Source organism: Bos javanicus, chromosome 18 (genome assembly GCF_032452875.1).
Source record: "Bos javanicus breed banteng chromosome 18, ARS-OSU_banteng_1.0, whole genome shotgun sequence".
Lineage (NCBI taxonomy): Eukaryota > Metazoa > Chordata > Mammalia > Artiodactyla > Bovidae > Bos > Bos javanicus.
In genome coordinates, this window is record NC_083885.1 from 51,600,250 (window position 1) to 51,622,964 (window position 22,715).

Consider the following 22,715-nt stretch of genomic DNA (forward strand, 5'->3'; position numbering starts at 1 on the left):
CTGGCATTCCACTCTCGCCCAACCCCCACCCCTGGTACCGGAGGCCCCAGCAGCCCTGCTGCAGAGAAAAAGTGATCAGAAGGATGTCAAGGGTGCTTCAGGTGTGACAGGGAAAGTAAGAGCCAAATGAGGACCCGTGGAGGGTTCCCACTCACGCATGGAAACCCAGTCCAGGTGGAACACCGGTGGATGAGCATGGCCTGGCGTGTCTTGATGTCAGGGAGCAGGATGAGGAGAGGGGTGGGGCGAGGAGGGAAGTGGGGTCTGGAGAAAGTGGGAGGAGGGTCCTCCCTGACCAAGCTTCAGGCAGAGAATTGAGTGAGTTCAGCAAACGTTCCTGTTTGGATCTCTCTGGCTGGACTGGGAGCTTTGAGGACAGAACCCGGATGTTCCTGACACCAAGGTTTTCAGCCTCGGGCAGCACAAGGGCTGGGTAAGGGTGGGTTCCCCAGGATGTGTTTGCTGACAGGAGTCCATACAGCATTCCAAGGTCTCCCGTGGAGACTCCAGAGGACTCAGACCCTGGCCCTGCCCTAAAGGGCCTCTGGGACTGGGAACAGAGACATCACAGACACAGGTAGCCATGAGGCTGTCATGAGGGGGCTTGGGGGAGCTCAGAGTAAGAAGATACTGATGTTCTGGGAGGGGGAGATCGGGGAGGACTTCACAGAGGAGGTGACCTATGACCCATGTCTTAATGATGAGCTGCTGTTCATTCACAGAAGAGGAAAGGGGCGCAAACAGGCAGAGGAGACAGTATGGGCAAAGGCTTGGAGGTGGGGGCAGCCTGCTGCTTTCAAGAAGGCTCCCTGGGCTCTGCCTGAGGAGGGCTCATGGCGAGGATGAGGTACAGCTGGGAGCAGTCAGCAATGACAAGTTTTCCAGGTGGACAAGGTGAGTGTGGGTGGTGAAGGCAGAGCCCTTCCAAGCAGAAGGAATGCCCTGCTGTGTCTTGGGACTGGATGTTGGTGGGGGAGCAGAGAGGTAGGTGGGGGTCCTGGTGGTGGGTCAAATAGCTTCCTAGCCAGACTGATGGGGCTGGCCTTTCTGCTAAAGGCAGGGGAGCCATGGTTAGGGAGGGACAGAGTCTGCATCTTTATTTTTAATTAATGCTAGTTTATTTATTTGGCCCTCATCTCTGGGACTAGCAGGCATATTAGGTAACATAATCCAGCAGACACTCAGAAACAAATCAGACACATGCCACATGCACCACACATCACAATGCACACAACACGCAATACACACGAGAGACACAACCATGCACACTGTGCCATGTACCACCACACACGTGTTTCCTTACCTTTCACACACCATACAACACCACATGCCACACCCAGCACACACCCAACACCCAACACACACACACAGCACAGAGATGCGGGACATGCACCATGGTACACTCATATGACAAATACACCACATTCATCACCAACACACTCTGTCACTATACGTACACACCACACATCACACACCCACCCACCGTGCACATTTCACACATTCCCATACTACCCCACACCCTCCACAGGCCCGCTACATATTCACACACCCCACACATATCCCACATATGTGTGCTGCCCAGACCACACATGTGTCACATAAAACACAGCCATTACGCCACAAATGGGTATTCCTCATATATGTCCCTATTTTGTTGGCTTTCAGCATCAAAGCCAGATCTTTTTTAAAAATTGTTTATTTATTGATATATGTGGCTACACTGGGTCGTCCACGACTGAGCGGCTTCACTTTCACTTTTCACTTTCATGCATTGGAGAAAGAAATGGCAACCCACTCCAGTATTCTTGCCTGGAGAATCCCAGGGACGGGGGAGCCTGGTGGGCTGCTGTCTATGGGGTCGCACAGAGTCGGACACGACTGAAGCGACTTAGCAGCAGCAGCAGCAGCAGCAGCAGCACTGGGTCTTAGTTGAGACATGTGAATTCTTAGTTGTGGCATGTGGAGTCTAGTCCCCAACCAGGGATTGAACCTGGGCCCCCTGCAATAGGACTGTGGTGTCTTAGCCACTGGACCAAAAGGGAAGCCCCCAGCTAGAGTGGAGCAAGATATCAGGGAGTAAGTGGAGAACAGAAGGGCATCCCAGGGAACAGCTCCTGGAAGGCACGGGGGCAGGAAAGGACAGGGTGCAAAACAGGCCACCACAGGAGCCCAGACTGAAGAAGAACCGAAGGTCCAGGATTTTAACAGCCTTGACTGTCCCCCTAAGGAACTGGATCCTGGTTCCAGCTAGAGCAGTGGGCCAGCCCAGCCTGGGAGAGCACAACCGTTAAGAGCTTAGCATCTGAATGGAAAGACATGGGTTTCAGTCTGGGCTCTGCCACTGAACCAGCTTTTGAGGATTACCACTGCTTAGAGCCTCTTTCACCAAGTTCAGAGAGGAGGAGACTCTCACTGATGGTCAGAGGTGGCAGAGCATATCCAAAGGCACTAGGGCAGACATGTGCCTCCATGTGTGTTTCAAAGAAGACTCCAGAAGTCAGTGGGACTCCAACAGAGTGATTAAGCGGGAGCAGAGCAGGACAGGAGGACTGTGCAGAGGAAGGAGGGCACCTCAGGTAGAGCCTTTGGGGCCATTTTAAGGACTTAGAATTTTATTCTGAATGGGTTGAGGATCTACTGGAGTTTTCTGAGCAAAGGATTGATGTGAATCAACCTTTCTTTTATAGGAATCATTCTGAATGCCTGGTGGAGAATAGAGTGAAGGGGAAGTGGGCATGGGGGAGGGGACCCTCCAGGGACACTCAGGAAGAAGCAGGTGAGAGCCAAGGAGTCTTAGACCCTGGTGGAAGCTGTGGAGGAGGTGAGAAGTGGTCAGGTTTTGGAGGGATTTTGCAGCTTCAGCCAACAGGATTTCCTGATGGGTGCAACATGGGGTGTAAGAGAGGAGGGATTGTCGAGAATAACAGCAATGTCTTCAACTTGAGCAACTGCAAGAAAGGAGGTGCCATTGGCCAAGACGGGAAAGACAGGGGTAGGCAGAGTGGGAACCAGGCTGGGAGGAAGGCTGCAGGACCCATGAAGTGTCTGTGAAGTGGGGGAATGAGTGATCCTCCTTCATGGGGGCTGTTGTGAAGGTTAACACATTTGTGGGTTACTTGCACGGTCAGCCCTGACAGTTTCTGCATCAGGAGACACATCCCAGCTGATCATGTGATGGTCTCAAGAGTTGGTCTAATGGTTTTCAAACTAGACTGCAGAGGGCTACAGGGGCTGAGGCGTCCCAGGATGGTCATCAATCCTCCTCTTCCCCATCACTCCCTGCAAGGAGCCAGAATAATGCCTGAGTTCCCAGCCTAGCTCCTAACTCACTCGCAGTGGGACACTGGGCAAGCTGCTTTCAAAACTCCTCTGTTTCTCACTTTGAAAATCGGGGTGATGATGATGACAACCTGCTTGGGGTAGGGGGGTGCCAGGAGGAAATGAAGCAATCCAGGTGAGGTGAACTTCTGGGGAGGGTTCATCCTTGGAAACTGATCACGGCAGCTGGGCACCTTTTAAGTGTTCAGTGCACACAAGGCATTGGAGTATTTCTGTTTGGAACATAGCGTTGCTCAGTGAAGACATATATGGTGTCAGGCTACATTTCTCTTTATCCAGATGAGGACCTTGAGGCCCAGAGAGGGAAGTAGAGATTGACTCAGGCTAAGGAAGAGCCATCTGTCTCCATCACAGCTGATGGAAAGAGCAGCTGTCCTCAGGGGGCATTGAGAAAAGCCTCTGCGGTGTGTTTGAGCAGAAACAGGGTAAAGAATAAGGATGGGGCTCAGACTTCCAAAACGAAAGAAGTGAAAGTGTTAGTCACTCAGTCATGTCTGATTCTTTTGCAACCCCATGGACTGTAGCCAGGCTCCTCTGTCCATGGGATTCTCCAGGCAAGAATACTGGAGTGGGTGGCCATTCTCTTCTCCAGGGGATCCTCCTGACCCAGGAATTGAATCCGAATCTCCCACATTGCAAGCAGATTGTTTATCATCTGAGCCACCAGGGAAGCCCTGAAGGTCCCTTCTAAATCTGAGGTTGAGGGACCCAGTGGCCCATCGGGCTTGCAGGGTAGTTCAAGAATGTGAGCATCTTCCCAAGCATAGGACCAGAAGGAAGACACACAGCGGGTCCCTGGCTTCCACAGACCCTGGTGATTCTTTCTCCGCAGGTGCTCTGACCTGTTATCGGGGTATCATGCTGCAGATGTCTCCAAACCTGAGCCAGGACCCTGTCGATTGGTCCACAACTACGGAGCAGCAGTGTGACCCTGGGGAGGTGTGTCAGGAGACCCTTCTGCTCATAGATGTAGGTGCGTGGGCTGCGCAAGAGGGCGAGACCCCTGCATGGGGTCCTGTGTCTCCCTGCCTTGGATTTTTAAAAAATTAATTAATTTATTTTAACTGGAGGTTAATTATTTTACAATATTGTAGTGGTTTTGCCATACATTGACATGAATCAGCCATGGGTGTACCTGTGTTCCCCATCCTGAACCCCCTCCTACCTCCCTCCCCATCTCATCCCTCAGCATCATCCCAGTGCACCAGCCCTGAGCACCCTGTCTCATGCATCGAATCTGGACTGGTGATCTGTTTCACATATGATAATATACCTGTTTCAATGTCATTCTCTCAAATCATCCCACCCTCACCTTCTCTCAGAGTCCAAGTCTGTTCTTTACATCTGTGTCTCTCTTGCTGTCTCGCATATAGGGTCATCGTTATCATCTTTCTGAATTCCATATATATGCGTTAATATACTGTATTGGTGTTTTTCTTTCTGACTTACTTCACTCTGTATAATAGGCTCCATTTTCATCCACTTCATTAGAACTGATTCAAATGCATTCTTTTTAATAGCTGAGTAATATTCCATTGTGTATATGTACCACAGCTTTCTTATCCATTCGTCTGCCGATGGACATCTAGGTTGCTTCCATGTCCTGGCTATTATAAACAGTACTGCAATGAACATTGGGGGTACACATGTCTCTTTTAATTCTGGTTTCCTCAGTGTGTATGCCCAGGAGTGGGATTGCTGGGTCATATCCTGCCTTGGATTTAAAAAAAAATACTTACCTGTTTATTTTTGGCTGCTCTGGATCTTCGTTGCAGCATGGGCTTTTCTCTAGTTGCGGACAGCGGGGGCTATGCTCTAGTTGCTGTGCACCGGCTTCACACTGGTCTCTTGTTGGGGAGCACAGGCTCTAGGGCATGCGGGCTTCAGTAATTGCAGCTCACGCGCTTGGTTGCCCCGCAGCTTGTGGGATCTTCCTGGACCAGGGATCAAACCGGTGTCCCCTGCATTGCAAGGAATCCTCCTTAAGGGGTTAAGGAATTTTAACCACTGGAGCACCAGGGAAGCCCCCTGCCCTGGATTCTGTGCACTAAATTTCCTGCCACAGTCCCTTCAGGCTTGCACTTCTAAGTCCAGTTCTTCCTCTATCTGTGCCTTGGTTTCCCCTTCTGAAAATCGGGACGAGATGATGGCAGTAACAGTAACCTACTTCACAGGGTGGTGACTAGGATATAGCCGGTAGTCCAGGCAAAGGGCTGAGAACAGAGCCGGCACAAAGAAAGCTTTTGCTTAGTCACTTCAGTCGTGTCCAGCTCTTAACTCATTTCATTCAAAGTCTAAGGAACTGCTGTGGTGTGTCAGGCACTGTTCTTGTAGCTTTACAGGCCAGTGGAGAAGCTGCAGGCAAAACGAAACAAAAGAGTGAGATATCATGTGTGAAGACAAGAGCTGTGGACAGAAGTCCAGTGGGGACGGGAGATCGGGAGAATGATGTGAAGGTTGCAATTTGTGCTCTGAAGGCTCCCTGTCAACTAAAAAACCCCCAAACCTAAAAGTTGAGAGTTATTTATTCAGTGGGAATGTTATACACATTTGCAGCAAGCGGCAGGTAATCTGAATAGGAAAGATTACTGTTAAGAGAAAACTAAATGTCTCACATGAAGAGATTTAGCAATCTTCTATCCTCTATGGGAAGATGCAAATGTCCAGACTTGCTGAAATCATTTCCTTCGTATTTGTTGTTGTTGTTGTTCAGTCGCTCAGTTGTGTCTGACCCTTTGCAACCCCATGAACTGTAGCACACTATGCTTCCCGGTCCTTCACCATCTCCCAGAGCTTGCTCAAACTCATGTCCATTGAGTCGGTGATGCCATCCAACCATCTCATCCTCTGTCGTCCCCTTCTCCTCCTGCCCTCAATCTTTCCCAGCATCAGGGTCTTTTCTAGTGTGTCGGCTCTTTGTATCAGGTGGCCAGAATATTGTAGCTTCATATGCATCTAGCTATCTGGGGCCAGTCCTGCTTTTTTTATTGTTCACAAACTAATTTCTTGTTTATCATAAGAGATGGCAAATGTGGTGGATGGCTGCCTCTTTTTCTCTCTCTCTCTCTTTCTCTTTCTCTCTCTCACACACACACACCCAGCTCCTCAGCACTTTCAGAGGGGAGGAAGTAGCTGCTGGCTTCCAAATACATGGCTTAGTTTCACCTGGGCTCAGAAATCTGCATTACACACACACACACACACACACACACACACACACACACACACAGAGCTCCTACTGGCTTCCAAAAACCTGGCTTTGTTTCGTCTGGGCTCAGAAATTTGCATTTGAAAAAGACGTGTTGACTGGTAGGGTTTAGAGCAGAAAACGTTCCGTTTCCCACGGGAAATTCCGAGGACCTTCTACTCCGAAGGTGACATTTGAGCCGGAAATGAGAGGCAGCAGATCTGGAAGAGGACCCGACTCTGGCCCCAGGCTGCCCTGTGCTCTCTACAGGACCTGTGCCCCGGTCATCGTCACATACCTGTCCCCTGCCTGACGAGCCCCTGACTCCGCCACCCTTGGAGCCTCCACTCTCGCCGCCCAGCTTTCTCTCTCTCACCCCTCAGGACGCAGGTCGATCCTGCTGGGGAGCAAAGGCTGCAGCCAGGTCAATATCCAGGGTGACTTCATGCACTCGAGGCCCCCCGGAGTGCTGGTCGCCTCCTATGCCCGGGTCTGCTCCTCCGACTACTGCAACTCGGCTGCCAGCAGCAGCGTCCTGGTCAATGCCCTCCCTCGTCCAGGTGTGTGATGCCAGCGGGCTGGGTGGGACCCGGGGTAGGGAGAGATAGGGCCCCAGAGACACATCTCAGCGCTCAAGGAGGGTGGCCGCGGCTAGGCGCAGGGCTGTGTGTTCCCAACCTTCTCTCTGCTCCCCAGCCCCCCCGGCCCCAGGACACCTGCAATGTCCCGTCTGTCTGGCCCTTGGATCCTGCTCACAAAGCTCTAACGTGATGTGTCCTAAGGGCACCAGTCACTGTTACAAGGGTCAGATTTTTCTCCGGGGAGGTGAGTACTGAATGTCAGGTCCCGAGGAGGAATGGGCTAGGGGGCTGGATTCACAGGGTCCCGAGGTGGGAGAGTGCTTGAGACCCTGGTGTTGCGGTCCATGCACAGGCTGGAAAAGAATTTCCAGATATGGGGCAGAACGAGAGGAGAATAAAGTTTAATAGACTGGGAAAACCAAATAGTGGGCTGGTTCAAGGGAGAGCCAAACCCTTTCGCAGGCTAGTAGCCAATTTTTACAGCCTCAAGACAGAGAAAATTCCTACTGGAATGGTGGCATTAGGTGATTGGTTAGGATGCTATGGGGTTGGTATTTTATCTACTACCGGATCAGGGAACTGGTCGGTTTAGATCCAGAGGCTCATGGCAACAGTTGCTATGGGGCTTGGTCAGTTCCAGAGATTTTTATCCTGTGACCTTGGTACAGGGCTCCACACCTATGACCTTGGTATAGGGCTCCATACCTGGCTCACGACTTTGGGGGTGGAGCGGCTTGGGGACCCAGATTTTCTAGGTCTGAGGGAGGAGGGGACTAAGAGCCTGGTCTCTTGGTCTGAGGTGGAGTAGGGGAAGGCCTAGGAATAATAGGGTCTAGGAACTTAAGCATGAGGAGCTTTGAACCCTCCCTGACTCTATCTTCTCTGTCTAGGTGGGTTGACCGCCCCAGTGGCCATCCAGGGCTGCGTGGCCCACCCTTCCAGCACCTTGTTGGGCCGTAGGTGGAGTATCGGGGTCTTCACTGTGACTGAGACCCGTGAGGGTGGCGCTGAGGTGGATGAGCCTCTAATCTCAAGTGGAGCTGCCCCTGGCCCTTCCCTGGCGTGGGCAGTGGGGCTGGCCCTAGCCCTTTGGTGTGGGGCTCCCTCCTTGCTGACCTTGTTCCCCCAGGATCCTTAGCTCCTGTTGACTCCCCACGCCCCACCTCTCCCTCTGACCTCATAACTCAACAGCCTTGGACACTGAATCATGCCCCAGTCCTCATCACCACCCCCTCCACCACCACCACACACACACACACACACACACACACACACACACGCACACTATCTGACCTGGTGACAGCATATGGAAGGGCCTGAGAACAGCTGAACTGATCCTCTGGGAGGAGGGACATTCAACCAGTGGCCACCTGTGTGTGATAATAAAGACATTGTCCTTCTGCCACATGCAAGGGCTTCTCTTTGTGAGGGCAGGGCAGGGCTCCCAGAGATCTGACATGAGGGAGGAGAGGAAGCTGGTGAGAGAGTCACCATCTCGGGTCATCCTTCACTGATCTGGTCCACAGCCCCCCTGGACCAGCTTGGGTGGTAGCAGAGTCTTCCAGGTGCTGCAAGCTGAAGTATTAGGGCCTCTTGGGGAGGGGGGTGCTTTCCAGGCAGCTCAGCAGTAAAGAATCTGCCTGCAATGCAGGAGACCTGGGTTCGATCCCTGAGTGGGGAAGATCCCCCACAGGAGGGCATGGCAACCCACTCCAATGTTCTTGCTTGGAAAATTCCATGGACAGAGGAACCTGGCGGGCTACAGTCCATGGTGTTGCAAAGAGTCAGACAGGACTGAGCCACTGAGCACACACATAAAATGACTTGGGAAGTGAAGGTGTGCCAATGAGGCTTCTATTTTAGTAGCCAGCACCAACAGGGGGCTCACCCCACTTGAATAAATTGACACAATGGTTTATGTGAAGCAGAGAAATGAGAGGGTTGGCACCATTTCCTGAGGCTGATATCATTGGGTCTGTTGTCATAGGCTTGAAAGACTAAGAAGTCATTACTGTTATTAGAATCTGGAAGGGGGTGGTGTTTAGAGAGGGGTGCCTGACAGGAGCTGTGATCTCAGGCTGAAAAATCCACCCAACCCACAGCGACACTACAGGGAGGGAGCTGGGGAATTAACACCCCAACTTCACTTAGTGTCCTCCCTGTGGGTCTCCTGCTGGGGCTCCCCATCGACTGAACCCAGCTGGAAGGTGGGAGATCCCACTAACAGTCCCCACGGCACAGGGCAGGGGGAGAAGGGGAGAGAATGAATGTGAAAAAGGAAACCGCACAACCCACCCCTTGAGTCCGCAATACAGAAGACACACAATTCCCGTCTGGTACTTAATCATAGAACTGTCTTGTGCTAATGGCAAGGGGTCACACACCCACAGCTTTAGATGACCAGTTCTTCATGAACCACAGTCAGAGGAAGATGGGGGAAAACCTATAACAGAGCTGCAAAGGCCCTGACTGTGCGGCTGGTGGTAATGAGAGCCGCCTGCTTCTACCACCCCTTCTACGTTCTCTTACCACCTGCCAACACCTCCTCTGGACATCGTTGAGACACAAGGTTTCATTCCTAAAGGAAGTAAGTGTTCAATAGTCTTGTCTTTATTGGCTTTTGGCCACTTTCTGCTAAACAGGGCCACCGGCGAGTCAGTATTACCTACAACGCATCCCCTGGCTTCCAAACATAGTCCTCCTTGACCTGGCAAACCAGCCTTCGTCTGGTGGTCACGGTCCCTCTGGTCGTCTTCTCCGCCTCTTGTTTCAGCAGCAGGAGGAACACAAAATAGCATGGGGGCAGTCCTGGCTTCTGGTTGATTAGAGCTCTGATTGGGTTTCTCACCCACACCAAGCCCAAGGTCACAGAGACCAGGAGCAAAAATGCTTTAAGTGGGTTGTCATGTGTACTGATGGGCGGGGACACTCCCTTATCCTCCCCTGTGTCATGGACCCCTGCATTTGGCTCTAGGGCAGGTGACACGATAGACTGGCCAGTTTGACACCTAGAGCATCTCCTGTTGGGTGGCAAGTTACCTTCTCTACCTGGTGCCTTCAAAAGCCGTCATGACCATTCGACCCTTCTGATAAGCCAACTGTGTCTGTATAGTGGGGCACCTGGAAGTCAGTGAGCTCCATGCGGGGAGTTAACTGCCTCAGTTCCTTTGCCTTAAAATATGTCCTCTAGTTGGAAGTGATACTTCATGGGAGGACTTCCCTGATGGTCCTGTGATTAAGACTCCACCTGTCAGTGCAGGGGCCAGGGGTTCAATCCCTGGTCCAGGAAGATCCCACAGGCCATGTGGCAAATAAGCTTGTACGCCACAACTACTGAACCTACACGCCCTAGAGCCCATGCTCCGCAACAAGAGAAGCCACAGCAATAAGAAGCCTGTGCACCACAACTAGAGAAAGCCCATGTAGCAAGGAAGACCTAGGGCAGCAAAAAAAAAAAAAAAGAAAGAAATTTAATTAACTAATTAATTAACTTTAAAAAACTTCGTGGGATCCTGTAGCAATAGAGCAGACATTTCCTAAGTCCCCAGATGGCAGTGTTGACAGAAGCAGTGAGGACAAGGAAGGCAGAACAGCATCCACAGAGTGTATTACCCTGTGGGGAGAAAGGTCAGTCCCGAGAGTTGGGTATATGTCCTGAAGAGTCCTGCTGTAGAAAGATGTCATAACAGGCTGAGATTGGCCTCTGCCTTTGTTGGTTTGGGTACTGAGTGGAGTCAACAGCCAGGTCACCTGGAGAGAGTTAGCTCACTTGTTGTTACTGCATGGAGACATTAGTTAACTCACTAACCCAATAGAGTAGTAATTCTATCCCCAGATGCTTGAACTAATACCTCCACTCCTATATTCCCTGTGAAAGATTTTGGCCCCATGAAGCCTTCCCCTTGGTCCTGTCTAGTCTCACACCCTTAGAATCGGTATCAGTCGGGGTCCAGGCATGTGTCAGGAACCACATGCTAATTTTAACAGGTAAAGTTTTTTGTTTTGTTTTTGTTTTGGCCACGTAGCACGTGGGATCTTAGTTCCCTGACCAGGGATTGAACCCCAGTTAGTATAAGGAATCATTATCGGACTTCCCTGAGAGTCCAGTGGCTAAGACTCTGCCCTTCCAATGCACGGGGCTTGGGTTCAATCCCTGGCCGGGGAGTGAGATCCCACACGCTGCAACAAAGACTGAAGACCCCAAGTGCTGCAACTAAGACCTAGCACAACAAAATAAATAAAAATAAATATTAAAAAAGGGAAATATTTAAAAATAAAAGAATCATGAGGGAATTCCCTGGTGGTCCAATGGCTAGGGCTCTGAGCTTCCACTGCGGGGGACATGGTTCCATCTCTAGTCAGGAACTAAGATCCATAAGGCCAAAAAGGAAAGAAAGAATCATTATCTAGAAACACGGGGTGAGGATTAAGAGGGAATTGGTTACTAAGCCTAAAGAACACAGGGCTTTCCAGGTGGCGCTAGTGGTAAAGAACCTGCCTGCCAGTGCAGGAGATGTAAGAGACAGGGGTTTGATCCCTGGGTCGGGAAGATCCCCTGGAGAAGGGCATGGCAACATACTCCAGTATTCTTGCCTGGAGAATTCCATGGATGGAGGAGCCTGGGAGGCTGTAGTCCATAGGGTCGCACCAAGTCGGACACGACTGAGCGACTTAGCTTATGACAAAGATAAGAGAATAGTTCATCTAGGGAGGAACCTCCTTACTTGGGGCCAGAAGACAAGCTCTTCAGCCTGCAGTGTCCCTCTACCACCCTCTACTGGCAAAGCCTAACATTGTGCCTGGAGATGAACAAAATTGCTTGCAGGATCCAGCAGGGCAATGAAGAGCTAATCTGGAGCTGAGAGGCCATAACTGGCACAGAATCTGCTCATACACACGCTCTGGGATTCCTGCCCGTGCAAACTGGTGAGGTTCTCAAACGCTCTCAATGTGTGGCATGTACATGCTAAACCAAGTCCTGTGCTTCTTTGGACTACATTAGAAATTCGTTCTTGTGGGTCTGGAGGAGAAGCAGTTTCCTATGAGTGGTCTCTATCCCACATCTGAGGGTCACACTCCCTTAACACAGACTGGCAACATTGAACATTTTCCTGGCAGTGCATCTCTGCAACCCGTTCACTCAAGCCTTAGGCTTGGTCCTCAGCCATATCTGCCCTGTGGCTGGAAACAAGAGATGTTCTGCCAAGGGAGTTTTCTGATTGTCTATCACATTTCCATTTGGACAATCTTGTCTTTCCATTGCTCCTCTTCCCCCATGTTTGCTCACTAGGGTCATCGGAAGAAACAGCCGACTCCCCAGTCAACCTGTGCAGCACCACTGTTGCCGTAGTAACAAAGTGCCACACCCACTTCAGCTCCCAACACCTTGCTTTCCATCTGCACTTCTTTCACTGCTACCCCAGTGATAACTTGACCAACTATGAAATTGTCACAGGACTTCTCTCACCTGTGCCCTATCTTTTTCCATCAAGGTGGTCATCCCTGTGCTTCTCCCATGTAGTGGAAACCTAATCCCAGAATACAGTTTTGTTTGTCTGTTGCTGGATGCCACTGCTGATCCAAATTTCTGAATTGGTCAGGGTCCTGGCTTCAGGTTCAGTCGCTTAGTCGTGTCCAGCTATTTGTGACCCTATGAACTATAGCTTGCCAAGTCCTCCAGGCTCCTCTGTCCATGGGATTTTCCAAGGAAGAATACTGCAGTGGGTTGTCATTTCCTATTCCAGGGATCTTCCTGACCCAGGAGTTGAACCCTCATCTCCTGCATTGGCAATGGATTCTTTACCACTGAGCTACCTGGTAGCAGGAAATAAATTGTTCACCCAAGTTGGGTAACAAGTAGAATTTTATTAAGGGGAGTGCTGATTACAATTATTAATACTGGATCCAGGGAAACCACAAAGGATGGTGCAGGAGTTGGGAGTAATCATATGTTTTATTTAATTTTATTTATTTTTGGCTGTGCTGCACAGCTTGCAGGATCTCAGTTCCCCATCTAGGAACCCAGGCCATGGCAGTGAAAGCCCAGAATCATATCCACTAAGCCACCAGGGAACTCCTCCATGTATTTGAAACATATGATTGCAACAATATATAACAAAGAGGATTGCTCTGACCACAAATGCTCTGCATCTAGGGCGAGGGGTGCCATGCACTTCATCGATTTATAACTGGCATGAAAAGGCCCAGTACTGAAATGGGGGTGCCGGGGACCAGCCCTGGCTGATCCAGGGAATTCGAAGCGGGGACGGCATTGGTGAGGATCAGGAAACAACTGCTTAATTAAACGTTTATTAAGGATATAAAGAGTGGTGAAATAAGGATAGCTCAGCGAAGAAATTCAGTGAAGAAAAGAGGCTGAATAAAATTCCAAAGCAGGGAATTTACGTCACCTACGAAGGCCGCAGGCGTCCTCCCGTTCTCCCGAAGGAGAGGAGATGCTAAGGCCTCCCCGGTCAGATCTTAGAAGCCCAGGCAAAATTAGTAGGCTTGACGAGCTTCCCTGCCTCAGAAGAAAAGTTCAGCTAGAAGGTGAAAGAAAGAACGACATGGGGAGACCAAATTCTGGTGAACAAAAGGACATACTTTATTTTCCAAAGCAGTTTTATACCTTAAGTTGTGCATAGAGGATAATGGGGGAAGGGGTAGAGGCATGCAAAGACAGCAGTTCCTGATCCTTATCGAAGTCAGGCTTTCAAACTTATCATATGCAAAAGTTTAGGTGATTTACATCATCTTCTGGCCAGGAAGCCTGTTAACATTTTAAGAAACTTATTTTTCTCTAAAGGTGATTATTCTAAAGTCAGGCACCAGCCTCCGAAAAGCATTGGAGAAAGTTGCATTCCTATAGGGCAAAGGTGAGGTGGGCTCAATCAAGAAAAGAATTAACTCAAGGGTCCAAGATTACAAACATTGAGGCAACTACTTACATTTCTATACACCCATTATATCAATCAATACACCGCCAAGGACACAGTAGGTAAGGGATATGGAGACTTAGCAGCAAACATTGGCCCAACAAATGAAAAACCCTTCACCAATACAATTTCTAATCAATCTTTTAACTACTCAAAGGAATCTGTGTTTAGACAGTTTAGAACATCTCCTGCCTCTCACAGTTGGGAGGCTCTGAACAATCACATGTTGCCGGAAAAAACCTATTCAGGCAGGCTAGAGGACTTCCAAAGGAGTTTGTAGGTTGAAACACTGTCACACGCAGGAACTATTAACTGGAGCTGTAAGCTAACTCTTTTTCAGAGAGAGGTAGTGGGGGACAGCCCCCCGTAAAGTCAGAGGTGTAGGTGAAAGCACAAAGCAGAAAGTAGGCAGACTCTGGTTTTGGGGGTAGATTGCTCGAGAATTTCCAGGGAGACTCCTGAGGCTTGATCCCGCCTTTGCGTATGTCAAGCCTCCTTCCTCATGACCTTTGCCACGGGCAGAGCTCGCTCCCCACATCGGGAGAGAGCTCCTTTCTACATAAATCCACACTCGAACACAAAGCCACGTGCACTCATGGTGTGCTGGTAAATGAACATCTGCCTCCCTGAAGGGAGAAATAAAAGCTCTGATCTGTAGCATTTGCCAATGTCCTTGGTGTAAATACTCCCACTGTGGCTGATTTCAAGCTATCACGATGTCCCTGCCTATGGAGTTGGGAAGAAATAACCATGCAGGAGACACAGGTTTGATCCCTGGGTCGGGAAGATCCCCTGGAAGAGGAAATGGAAACCCACTCTAGTATTCTTTCCTGGAGAATCCCATGGACAGAGGAGCCTGGCGGGCTACAGTCCATGGGGTCATAAAAGAGTCAGACACGATTGAGAGATTGTGTACACACACACACACCATACAAATACAATAGTTATAAATAGCTTCAAGAGCATAGATAATAGTAAAATAGTAGATAATTTAGGAAGTGATGATTTTTGAGTATTTATTACCTTTGTTTTAAAAATGTTGTTATTTATGGCTAAGCAGGCTTTCTCTAGTTGCAGTGTACGTGGTTCTCATTTTGCTGGCTTCTCTTGTTGTGGAGCACAGGCTCTAGGGTGTGCGAACTTCAGTAGCTGCAGTGCACATGCTCAATAGCTGTGGCACGTGGGCTTAGTTGCCCTGAAGCATGTGGAATCTTCCCAGACCAGGGATCGAACCTGGGTCCCCTCGCATTGGCAGGAAGGTTCTTAACCACTGGACTACTAGGGAAGTCCTACCTTTGCTTCAACATAATTTAGTTTTAAGTTGACAAAATTTAATTTTTAATAGTGGTTGTATTTAGCAACTGGCTTGAAAAACTGAAAATTGACTCTCATGAACCAGGTGGAACCACTGAACCACTCCCAGCACAGCATGGCCCACATCCCAGAGAGAGCCAGTGAGCACAAGTGCTCTTGCACAACCTACCCTGACAGCCCTCAAAGATCCCCTGAGCTCTCAATTCTTAAAGAATAGATCCTTATTCTTCCTTCCATCTCTAGACCCATCAGGGTAACCTCACCCAGTGTGGGTGGGTAAGGGACCAAGTTGGCTCACTGCCAGAAGCACGGGCACCTCAATATCCAAGATTTGTGGTGTGTGAGCATTGAAGCCAGCAATACTGTGGGTCTCCCTATTATGTCTTGAGAACCTACCCAAGATGACCAACACCTACAATTCCCAGGATATGAGAAGGATGGGGACTTCCCTGGTGGTCCAGTGGCTAAGACTCCACCTCCTGATGCAGGGAGCCTGGGTTCAATCCCTGGTCAGGTAACTAGATACCGCATGCTGAAACTAACAGATCCCATGTGTGGTAACTAAGACCTGGCACAGACAAATATAAAGAAATTAAAAAAAAAAAAAAAAGAATTTCTACCGAGTTACTGATGGCTTTAAAAACTGAACCCAAAGAAAGATTTACTATATCAGTGATTAACATTTTAAAGCAGCACTAGCTCTTGTTAAAATGTCTGCTTTTAGTTACTTTATTCAGAGGTGGTTTGGGGCCATCTTAATCATGCCAAAAGTTAATTTAAAACACACAAGTAAAATGCCATGTCTCCCTACCAGGGCTAAGTGAGCAGACACAGGCAATTTACTTTAGAATAGAGCAGGCGCGGCGTGGGGGAAGCCCTTTATTTAAGCTTGTGCATTTGGGTGCAAACAACCTTCCAGGGAGAAATACATGGAACAATGTCCAAAGCTCACACAGAAAGAGTCTTCCAGCCTCTCAGTCCCGTGGTACTTAGCTATGGCAGCCTCAGCAAACTAATCAACAGGCCAATGTGTTATTTAAGATGACCTTCACTACAGTTGCTAGATGCCAGGTATGGGGCTAGAATTGAAGAGGCAGGGTGAGTGCTACTCAGAGGCATGGGAAGGGATAAGGGTCTTAAGACAAGATTCTGGAGATCCAAGCAGGTGTCTATGCAGCTTCCAACCACCCTCTCTGCCTCCAGTTCCCCCTAACTCATTGGTCCCGCACTGGCAATGGTGGCCAAGATCTGAGACCTTGCTCCAGACCTATAGTTACACAATAACCCAGGAAAACCACATACTGTTACAGATCAGAGGAGGTGAGTTCTGGAGGCCTGAGTCCCCCAAATAAGGGAGTGTGGCTCAGATTCCTGGGTCCTGAGGGGCAGGGTGTTTGGACCAGAATGCTCTCTTACTATGTATATTAACTCTTTCTAATATTTACATGAATAACAATATTAATAATTATATTCTTAATGTTAACAGTCCCCAACTGGAAGCTCTTAATATATTTTCACATAAAGTTAAGAGTTTTACCAACACTATTCTTACTGTGACATTTTCTCTATGAAAATAAATATTCATTTATACCACAAAACTCACAGAAACAGTATCAAGTCTGAAAGAACACATATGGCATCTTTGTTACATCCAGAGAACTTATATGTAAGTATACATACATGTAATATATATATATATATATATATATATATATATAATGATTTACAGCCATAAACAAGAAATCTGAATGATGCATCTTGTTCATGATACTGACACCAATATGTGAGTTAGCTACAATGGCATTCTGCCGTTCAAGGGTGCCAGAAATAACGCTGAAGCCAGCATCCCTCTATTCAGTCTTCCAAAAGACCACGGAGGAGGCTGGCGCTCTGGTGTGTACAGAGGATGAGGCCTGAGCTGAGCAGGAACCACTGCAAGTAAAGAGTGAGGGGACCAAGTTGACTCCCAACAGATACGGCCACCGGATGGATGCTGGGAACGGGCCAAGCTGGTACCATGAGAGGAATTTGGGCTAGGAGAAGAGTTCGGGGGATGAAAGCCAAAGGTTTGCCTTCCTAGTGCGGCTAGGGAAGTATAACTCTGTAGACCGAACAGAAAAGTTTAAACAAAGTCATTTGGGGATGCGCCGCCCCCGCACTTAGCGGGCCTAGCACCGCCAAGACCACCGAGTTCTCGGTCCTCCAGCTTACAGGCCACTCGCCATTCTGCGTATGTGTATGTTCCAAGCCGGTCAGGAGTAGGCCAATGGGTGTGGGGTTCCTCCAGGCTCATCCAATGAGCTATCAGACGCTTTTGTGTCAACCAATGGGGCTTCGAATGAGCTGTCGAGTGAAACAGGTCCCGCCTTCCGTGCCTCAGGGAGCTTGAAGGAGAAGGCCGGGTTGCGAGAGTTTAGCGTTCCAAGGCGTTACTTCAGCACCAGTATATTTTTGTGAGATTATCTGGAAGTCAGGAGGAATTTTGGTCCCTTAAAGAGAAAAAGAGGGACTGGGGACCCAGTTTCCTGGGTCCTGGGTAAAGATAAGGCTGGGGTGGGAGCGGGACTCCTTGAGCTAGCAGGGCGAAGGCTGGAGTCTTGGCCTCGTTGATCTGAGAGGGGGAGAGGGCTGGGTACCCGGAATCACGCGTCCTGCCAGAAAAGGTGGCTGAACCCAAACTCCTGGATCCTTAGTTAGGACCAGGCTGAGACCTCAGAATCCGGGTTCGGATGAAGATGGGGGCCGAGAGACCTGAGCCTCCAGGGCATAGGTTTTAATCTGGACTCCAGAGTCTGAGGGAGAAGGGACCTGTAGGCCGGATTATGGCTCCAGAGGTTACAGAGTACGGATTGTTGAGCTCATTGGTCTGGGTGGCCGAGTCTGAGAAGTACAGCTATGGAAACTGAGGCTTGTTAACTAGTTAAGTTGCCCAAACTCACAAGCTAGATCGGGACAGACTGACTTTAGCAGTCATCGTTTTATATATACCAGTAAGCTCTGCCCTTAAGTCGGTGCTTGCTTAGATTTTATCTTATTCCATGTGGCTGAAAAGCTTCCTGTCCATGTCCATCAAACCACAGATCCTGATCAGTTCTTCCAAACGTCTCTAAAAGAAGCCATGGGAGCCTGTCACTTTCAGGGTCTGCTGCTCCTCTTTCTTGTAGGAGCCCCGACCTTGATCAGTATGTATTGGAGATGTGGGGGTGGGGGAGTGGTTGGGTCAAGGAGGATGGATTTCTGGTGAAAAAAGAGGGATTTGGGGCCCCGGCAGAGAAGGACAAGTGCTCATCTTTATCTCCTTTTCTCCCCAGTGGCACAGAAATTGTTTTGTCAAAAGGGTACATTCATGGGTATCCAGGAGGATGCAACAAACATGTTCAACTGGACCTCAGAGAAAGTTGAAGCTTGTGACAATGGGACATTGTGCCAGGAAACCATCCTGCTGATCAAAACTGGTAAAATGAGAAAGGGGCAATTGGGCTGGTGGGGGCAGGGGACGGGGGGAGATGATTATGTTCATGTTAAGACTGTTCCACCTTCCCCAGGCCAAACAGTAGCGTCCCCACCCACTTTCTTTCCTTCCTGTCTCACAGCAGGGACCAAGACAGCGATTTTGGCCACTAAGAGCTGCAGCTTGGATGGGACACCGGCAATAACGTTTATCCAGCACACTGCAGGCCCCAGTCTAGCTGCAATCTCCTACAGTAACTACTGCGAGGATCCCTTTTGCAATAACAGAGAGGGATTATATGATATATGGAATATACAAGAGACTGAAGAAGGTACCCTGCGAGGGAAGAGATGGGTGCTAAGGGAAACTCTATACACTCCGGAAAAGAAAACGGGAGGCTTCCTTCTTTGTGTTCTTACTTGGTTTAGGTTCAAGTGGGCCATACACAAAAGGACCTCAGACCTTTTGCTTGTCTCTCTTTTTCTAAATTGTCACCTTGGAGTACTGTAAACAGTGTACTCCGAGCAGAGGACATCAGTGAAGGCTGCAGTGTAAAGTGGATTTGGGGTTTATTAAGCAATAAGATGTCAGTGGAGGTTTCTGAGCAGGCTGGTGGCGGTCTAACTGCTCCAGCTTCCCCATTGCCATGTGGCCACAGCTCAGTTCCTGCATTTGTCCTCAAAGTCTACAGTAACCTGGTCACACCTACCTTTTCAGGTCATTTTCTTCTCTTCCCTCTCTCATTTATTGTGTTTTAGCTAGGGCAGGATTCAAAATACTTAACAATGGAGATGGTACTGACCAATCAGAATGGATGCTGGCTATAAAAAACAGTCCAGCCCTGCCTGTCTGTGCCTGCCAGCTGAATATCAACACCTGGTGATTTCTCACAATTTCCAAATCCACCAAGCCAGCTCACACTTCCAGGTCTCAGGCCACTGTCCTTGCTGTTGGCTTTTTTACCCTCATGCAACCCCCATTTCACACAACTAACCTCTGTTCTTCCTCCATCTCAACTGAGGTGTCCATTCTGGGAAAAAATTCAACCAAATTATTTTAGATAATTAAGCGTTCTTCCATTTCTTTGGTACCATACCGTGGCCACAGTGCCCACAGAGTTGTATGGTAGTTAATTACTTACATGTCTGTCTCTTTCAGGACAATGCTCCTAGATGGCAGGAACTGTGTCCTTTGTTTATCTGTACCTCCACACCTATACAAAGTTTGGAAGTCATGTTGGATTGTGTTCTGACAACACAGAAATCAGTTGGAGAGGGATGGGGAGGTGGTAGTAACAGGCGTTGAGTAGAGAGGCATCAGCAGGAAAGACTCGAGGAAGAGAAGGCAGCAAGGAGAGAGAACTCCAGAGGCAGGACACATCCTTAACTTTCTCTCTTTTTGCTCTTCAGAAACCAAAGGGACAACAAGCCTCCACTGCCCAACCTGTCTGGCTCTGGGGTCCTGTTTGAATGCTCCCTCTGTTGCCTGCCCCAACAATACAGATCGATGCTATCAGGGGAAACTTCAGGTCTCTGAAGGTAAGCTGAACATCTGATGGTTTCAGAGGCCAGAAAACCTCAGGCATCTGCGTGTAGCCTAAGAGGTTCTGACACTGAGTTCCAGAAATGAGGTGAGGACTGGATTCCTCTCTGATTTCCTCAAACATCTGTGTGTCGCCCCATCCTTGTTCCACAGGAAATGTCAACTCACTTTTGGAGATCAAAGGCTGTACATCGATCATTGGTTGCAGGCTGATGTCTGGGGTCTTTAAAATAGGACCCCTGTGGGTGAAGGAAACTTGCCCCTCCATGTCCATCTCGACCCGAAAGATTGACAATGGGGCCACGTGGCTTCACACTTCAGTTTGGAAGTTAAAGCTACTGCTGATGCTGTTACTGCTCATCCTTGGAGGGAGTGCTTCTGGTCCCTAATCATCTCTTCAGACTGATCATCGGCAGCTTGAGCAGGTGGAGATTTGAAGAGTAGCTTCTGTGAATGTATTTGACATTTCTAATAAAGTTTCTGCTGTGATTTGTGTATGCCTCAAGTCTAGAAGTGGTGTTATTGTGCTAAGAAGAGGGTCCTTAAAATTTGTGCTGTCCAACCCACACATTTGCAGAAAGGGAATCAAAGATCTCAAAAACTTGAGTGAATTCCTTACACTTACATAGCTATGGACAAAGCCATAAAGTCTGGTATTCCTTTCACTGTAGTAGACTTCCTTCTCTTGCTGGCTAGAGAGGAGACTAACATTATCCTCCTCTAGAACACTCCCAACCCAGTCGTAAGGCCAAAATCATGTGCTTTGGGGTTCTAATAGTTCCTGGGGAGGTGTGTCAGAAAAATCAGACTCCAGTTCTTCAGTTACAATGGGCCCTGTCTCCCCTATCCTGTTTGTTCCTTGCCCACTTTAAATCATTCCTTTTCAGGCCTACATAATGCCTGCTCAGTGGACAGAGGGAACTTAGGATGGAGCTAGGGCTCCATAGGTTCTGGTGAGTGTGAGCCAAACGATAATGTGGATGGGGAGATTTTTTTTTTTCAAATTCTTACACTTTTTTATTTAACTTATTACTCAAGAATACATAAAGTCTATGTTATTGTAAAAGACTCCCGTGATACAGGAGCTATATAGAGCAAAGTAAAACAGTAAAGAGAAACAGACTTTTTTCATTTTTTTTAAAGCAGCTTTATTGAGGCTTAACTGACATACAATAAACTGCACTGGAGGTGGGAGGAAAGACTTTTATTGCAGACTGTTGACCCCTCCCACAAAGGACAGGGAGCCTGATCATAGCATAGTCCAGCCAAGTTCTTTCTAGAAAGTTCTCTAGTTCTAACTAACTTTTGGAGTTAAAGTCTCCCCACACAAGTTAATATTTTATCTTTGTTCTTAGGCATCCAGCTCTCCATTGTGTCAGTTTGGTAAATCTCTCTAAAGAGTGAGAAGAAACACCAACAAAATTTTAACTTAATGAGGGGACATATAAATATGGGAAATTACAAGCATTCAGAGGCATGACTGGTAAATATTATTTGGGGTAAAACACAAAATCAGAAACAAACTAAATAAACCAAAAAAGCCAAGTTGGTATTTCCCATAGGACACAGGTTTCTTTTTTTTTTCATGATTAAGTTTTTATTGTCACATTTAACTGCTTTGTCAGATATACATTGTAGGTTTCAGCATGGCATAAAAATGAAAATATTTTCCTGAATGTAAAAATCTGAACAGAGGAGATGGCGATGGCACTTAAAAAGAAAAAAAAAATCACACTGGTGCTGAAGCCACTAGAAGGTGGCTGGTAAACACTGGAACACATTCACAGATAAAGCGTCTGAAGTGAAGTGATGTGAAAGTTGCCCAGTCATATCCGACTCCTTGTGACCTTATGGACTGTACAGTCCATGGAATTCTCCAGGCCAGAATACTGGAGTGGGTAGCCTTTCCCTTCTCCAGGGGATCTTCCCAACCCAGGGATCAAACCCAGGTCTCCCGCACTGCAGGCAGATTCTTTATCAGCTGAGCCACCAGGGAAGCCCTGAAACATTTCAAATCAAATGGCAGTGGTATAAGCCCAATAAAACTGGAGAGTAGGAAGACACAGAATCTGTCGAGTAGCTACCTGAAGAATGGCAGTTTGAGCACTTAATTTCCAGTCAGATTAAAACTTCTTTCTTGTAAAATGAAACTACTTTGAACCTGGATTTTAAGCTTTTTTAACAACTTCCTTATTTGTACAGGTTGTAACTAGTCCAAAGAAAAGGCAGTTATAATCCATGGCATTAGCTTTGTGGGTTGACCCTGCCATAAATGGGGGAGGGGGTCTTGTCTTTTCCAAACCAGGAGTATGTCATACTCATGAACGTCTGTAGTGGTTTCACACATTCTGGGCAAAACTAGAAAA

The 22,715-nt window shown here is 48.4% G+C and overlaps 2 protein-coding genes across 5 annotated transcripts in view; both read left to right on the plus strand.

Annotated features, from left to right (window-relative positions):
- Positions 1–8,514, plus strand: part of CD177 (CD177 molecule) — a 46,136-nt gene extending 37,622 nt beyond the window's left edge. For 3 of the 4 annotated variants that reach the window (XM_061388499.1, XM_061388498.1, XM_061388496.1), the window contains exons 6-9: positions 4,172–4,312; positions 6,910–7,086; positions 7,223–7,351; positions 7,998–8,514. In XM_061388499.1, coding sequence (XP_061244483.1) covers positions 4,172–4,312; positions 6,910–7,086; positions 7,223–7,351; positions 7,998–8,245 — 695 coding nt within the window. In that variant the 3' untranslated portion in view covers positions 8,246–8,514. The remainder of the gene's footprint in view (positions 1–4,171; positions 4,313–6,909; positions 7,087–7,222; positions 7,352–7,997) is intronic. The other variant, XM_061388497.1, reaches the window with a different exon arrangement.
- A 9,109-nt stretch (positions 8,515–17,623) lies between these two features.
- TEX101 (testis expressed 101) lies at positions 17,624–20,854 on the plus strand. The gene is made up of 6 exons (XM_061388501.1): positions 17,624–17,799; positions 18,437–18,538; positions 18,668–18,811; positions 18,950–19,138; positions 20,217–20,345; positions 20,503–20,854. Exons 2-6 carry the CDS (start codon positions 18,475–18,477, stop codon positions 20,736–20,738), a joined length of 762 nt encoding a protein of 253 aa, XP_061244485.1. The 5' UTR covers positions 17,624–17,799; positions 18,437–18,474; the 3' UTR covers positions 20,739–20,854.
- Positions 20,855–22,715: the final 1,861 nt, after the last annotated feature.

Excerpts from the sequence above, each read along its gene's own strand:
- TEX101 (XM_061388501.1), top strand. The coding sequence starts at position 18,475 with ATGGGAGCCTGTCACTTTCAGGGTCTGCTGCTCCTCTTTCTTGTAGGA. Across the intron at positions 18,812-18,949 it reads CATCCTGCTGATCAAAACTG|CAGGGACCAAGACAGCGATT; the intron begins GTAAAATGAGAA and ends CCTGTCTCACAG. Across the intron at positions 19,139-20,216 it reads TATACAAGAGACTGAAGAAG|AAACCAAAGGGACAACAAGC; the intron begins GTACCCTGCGAG and ends TTTGCTCTTCAG.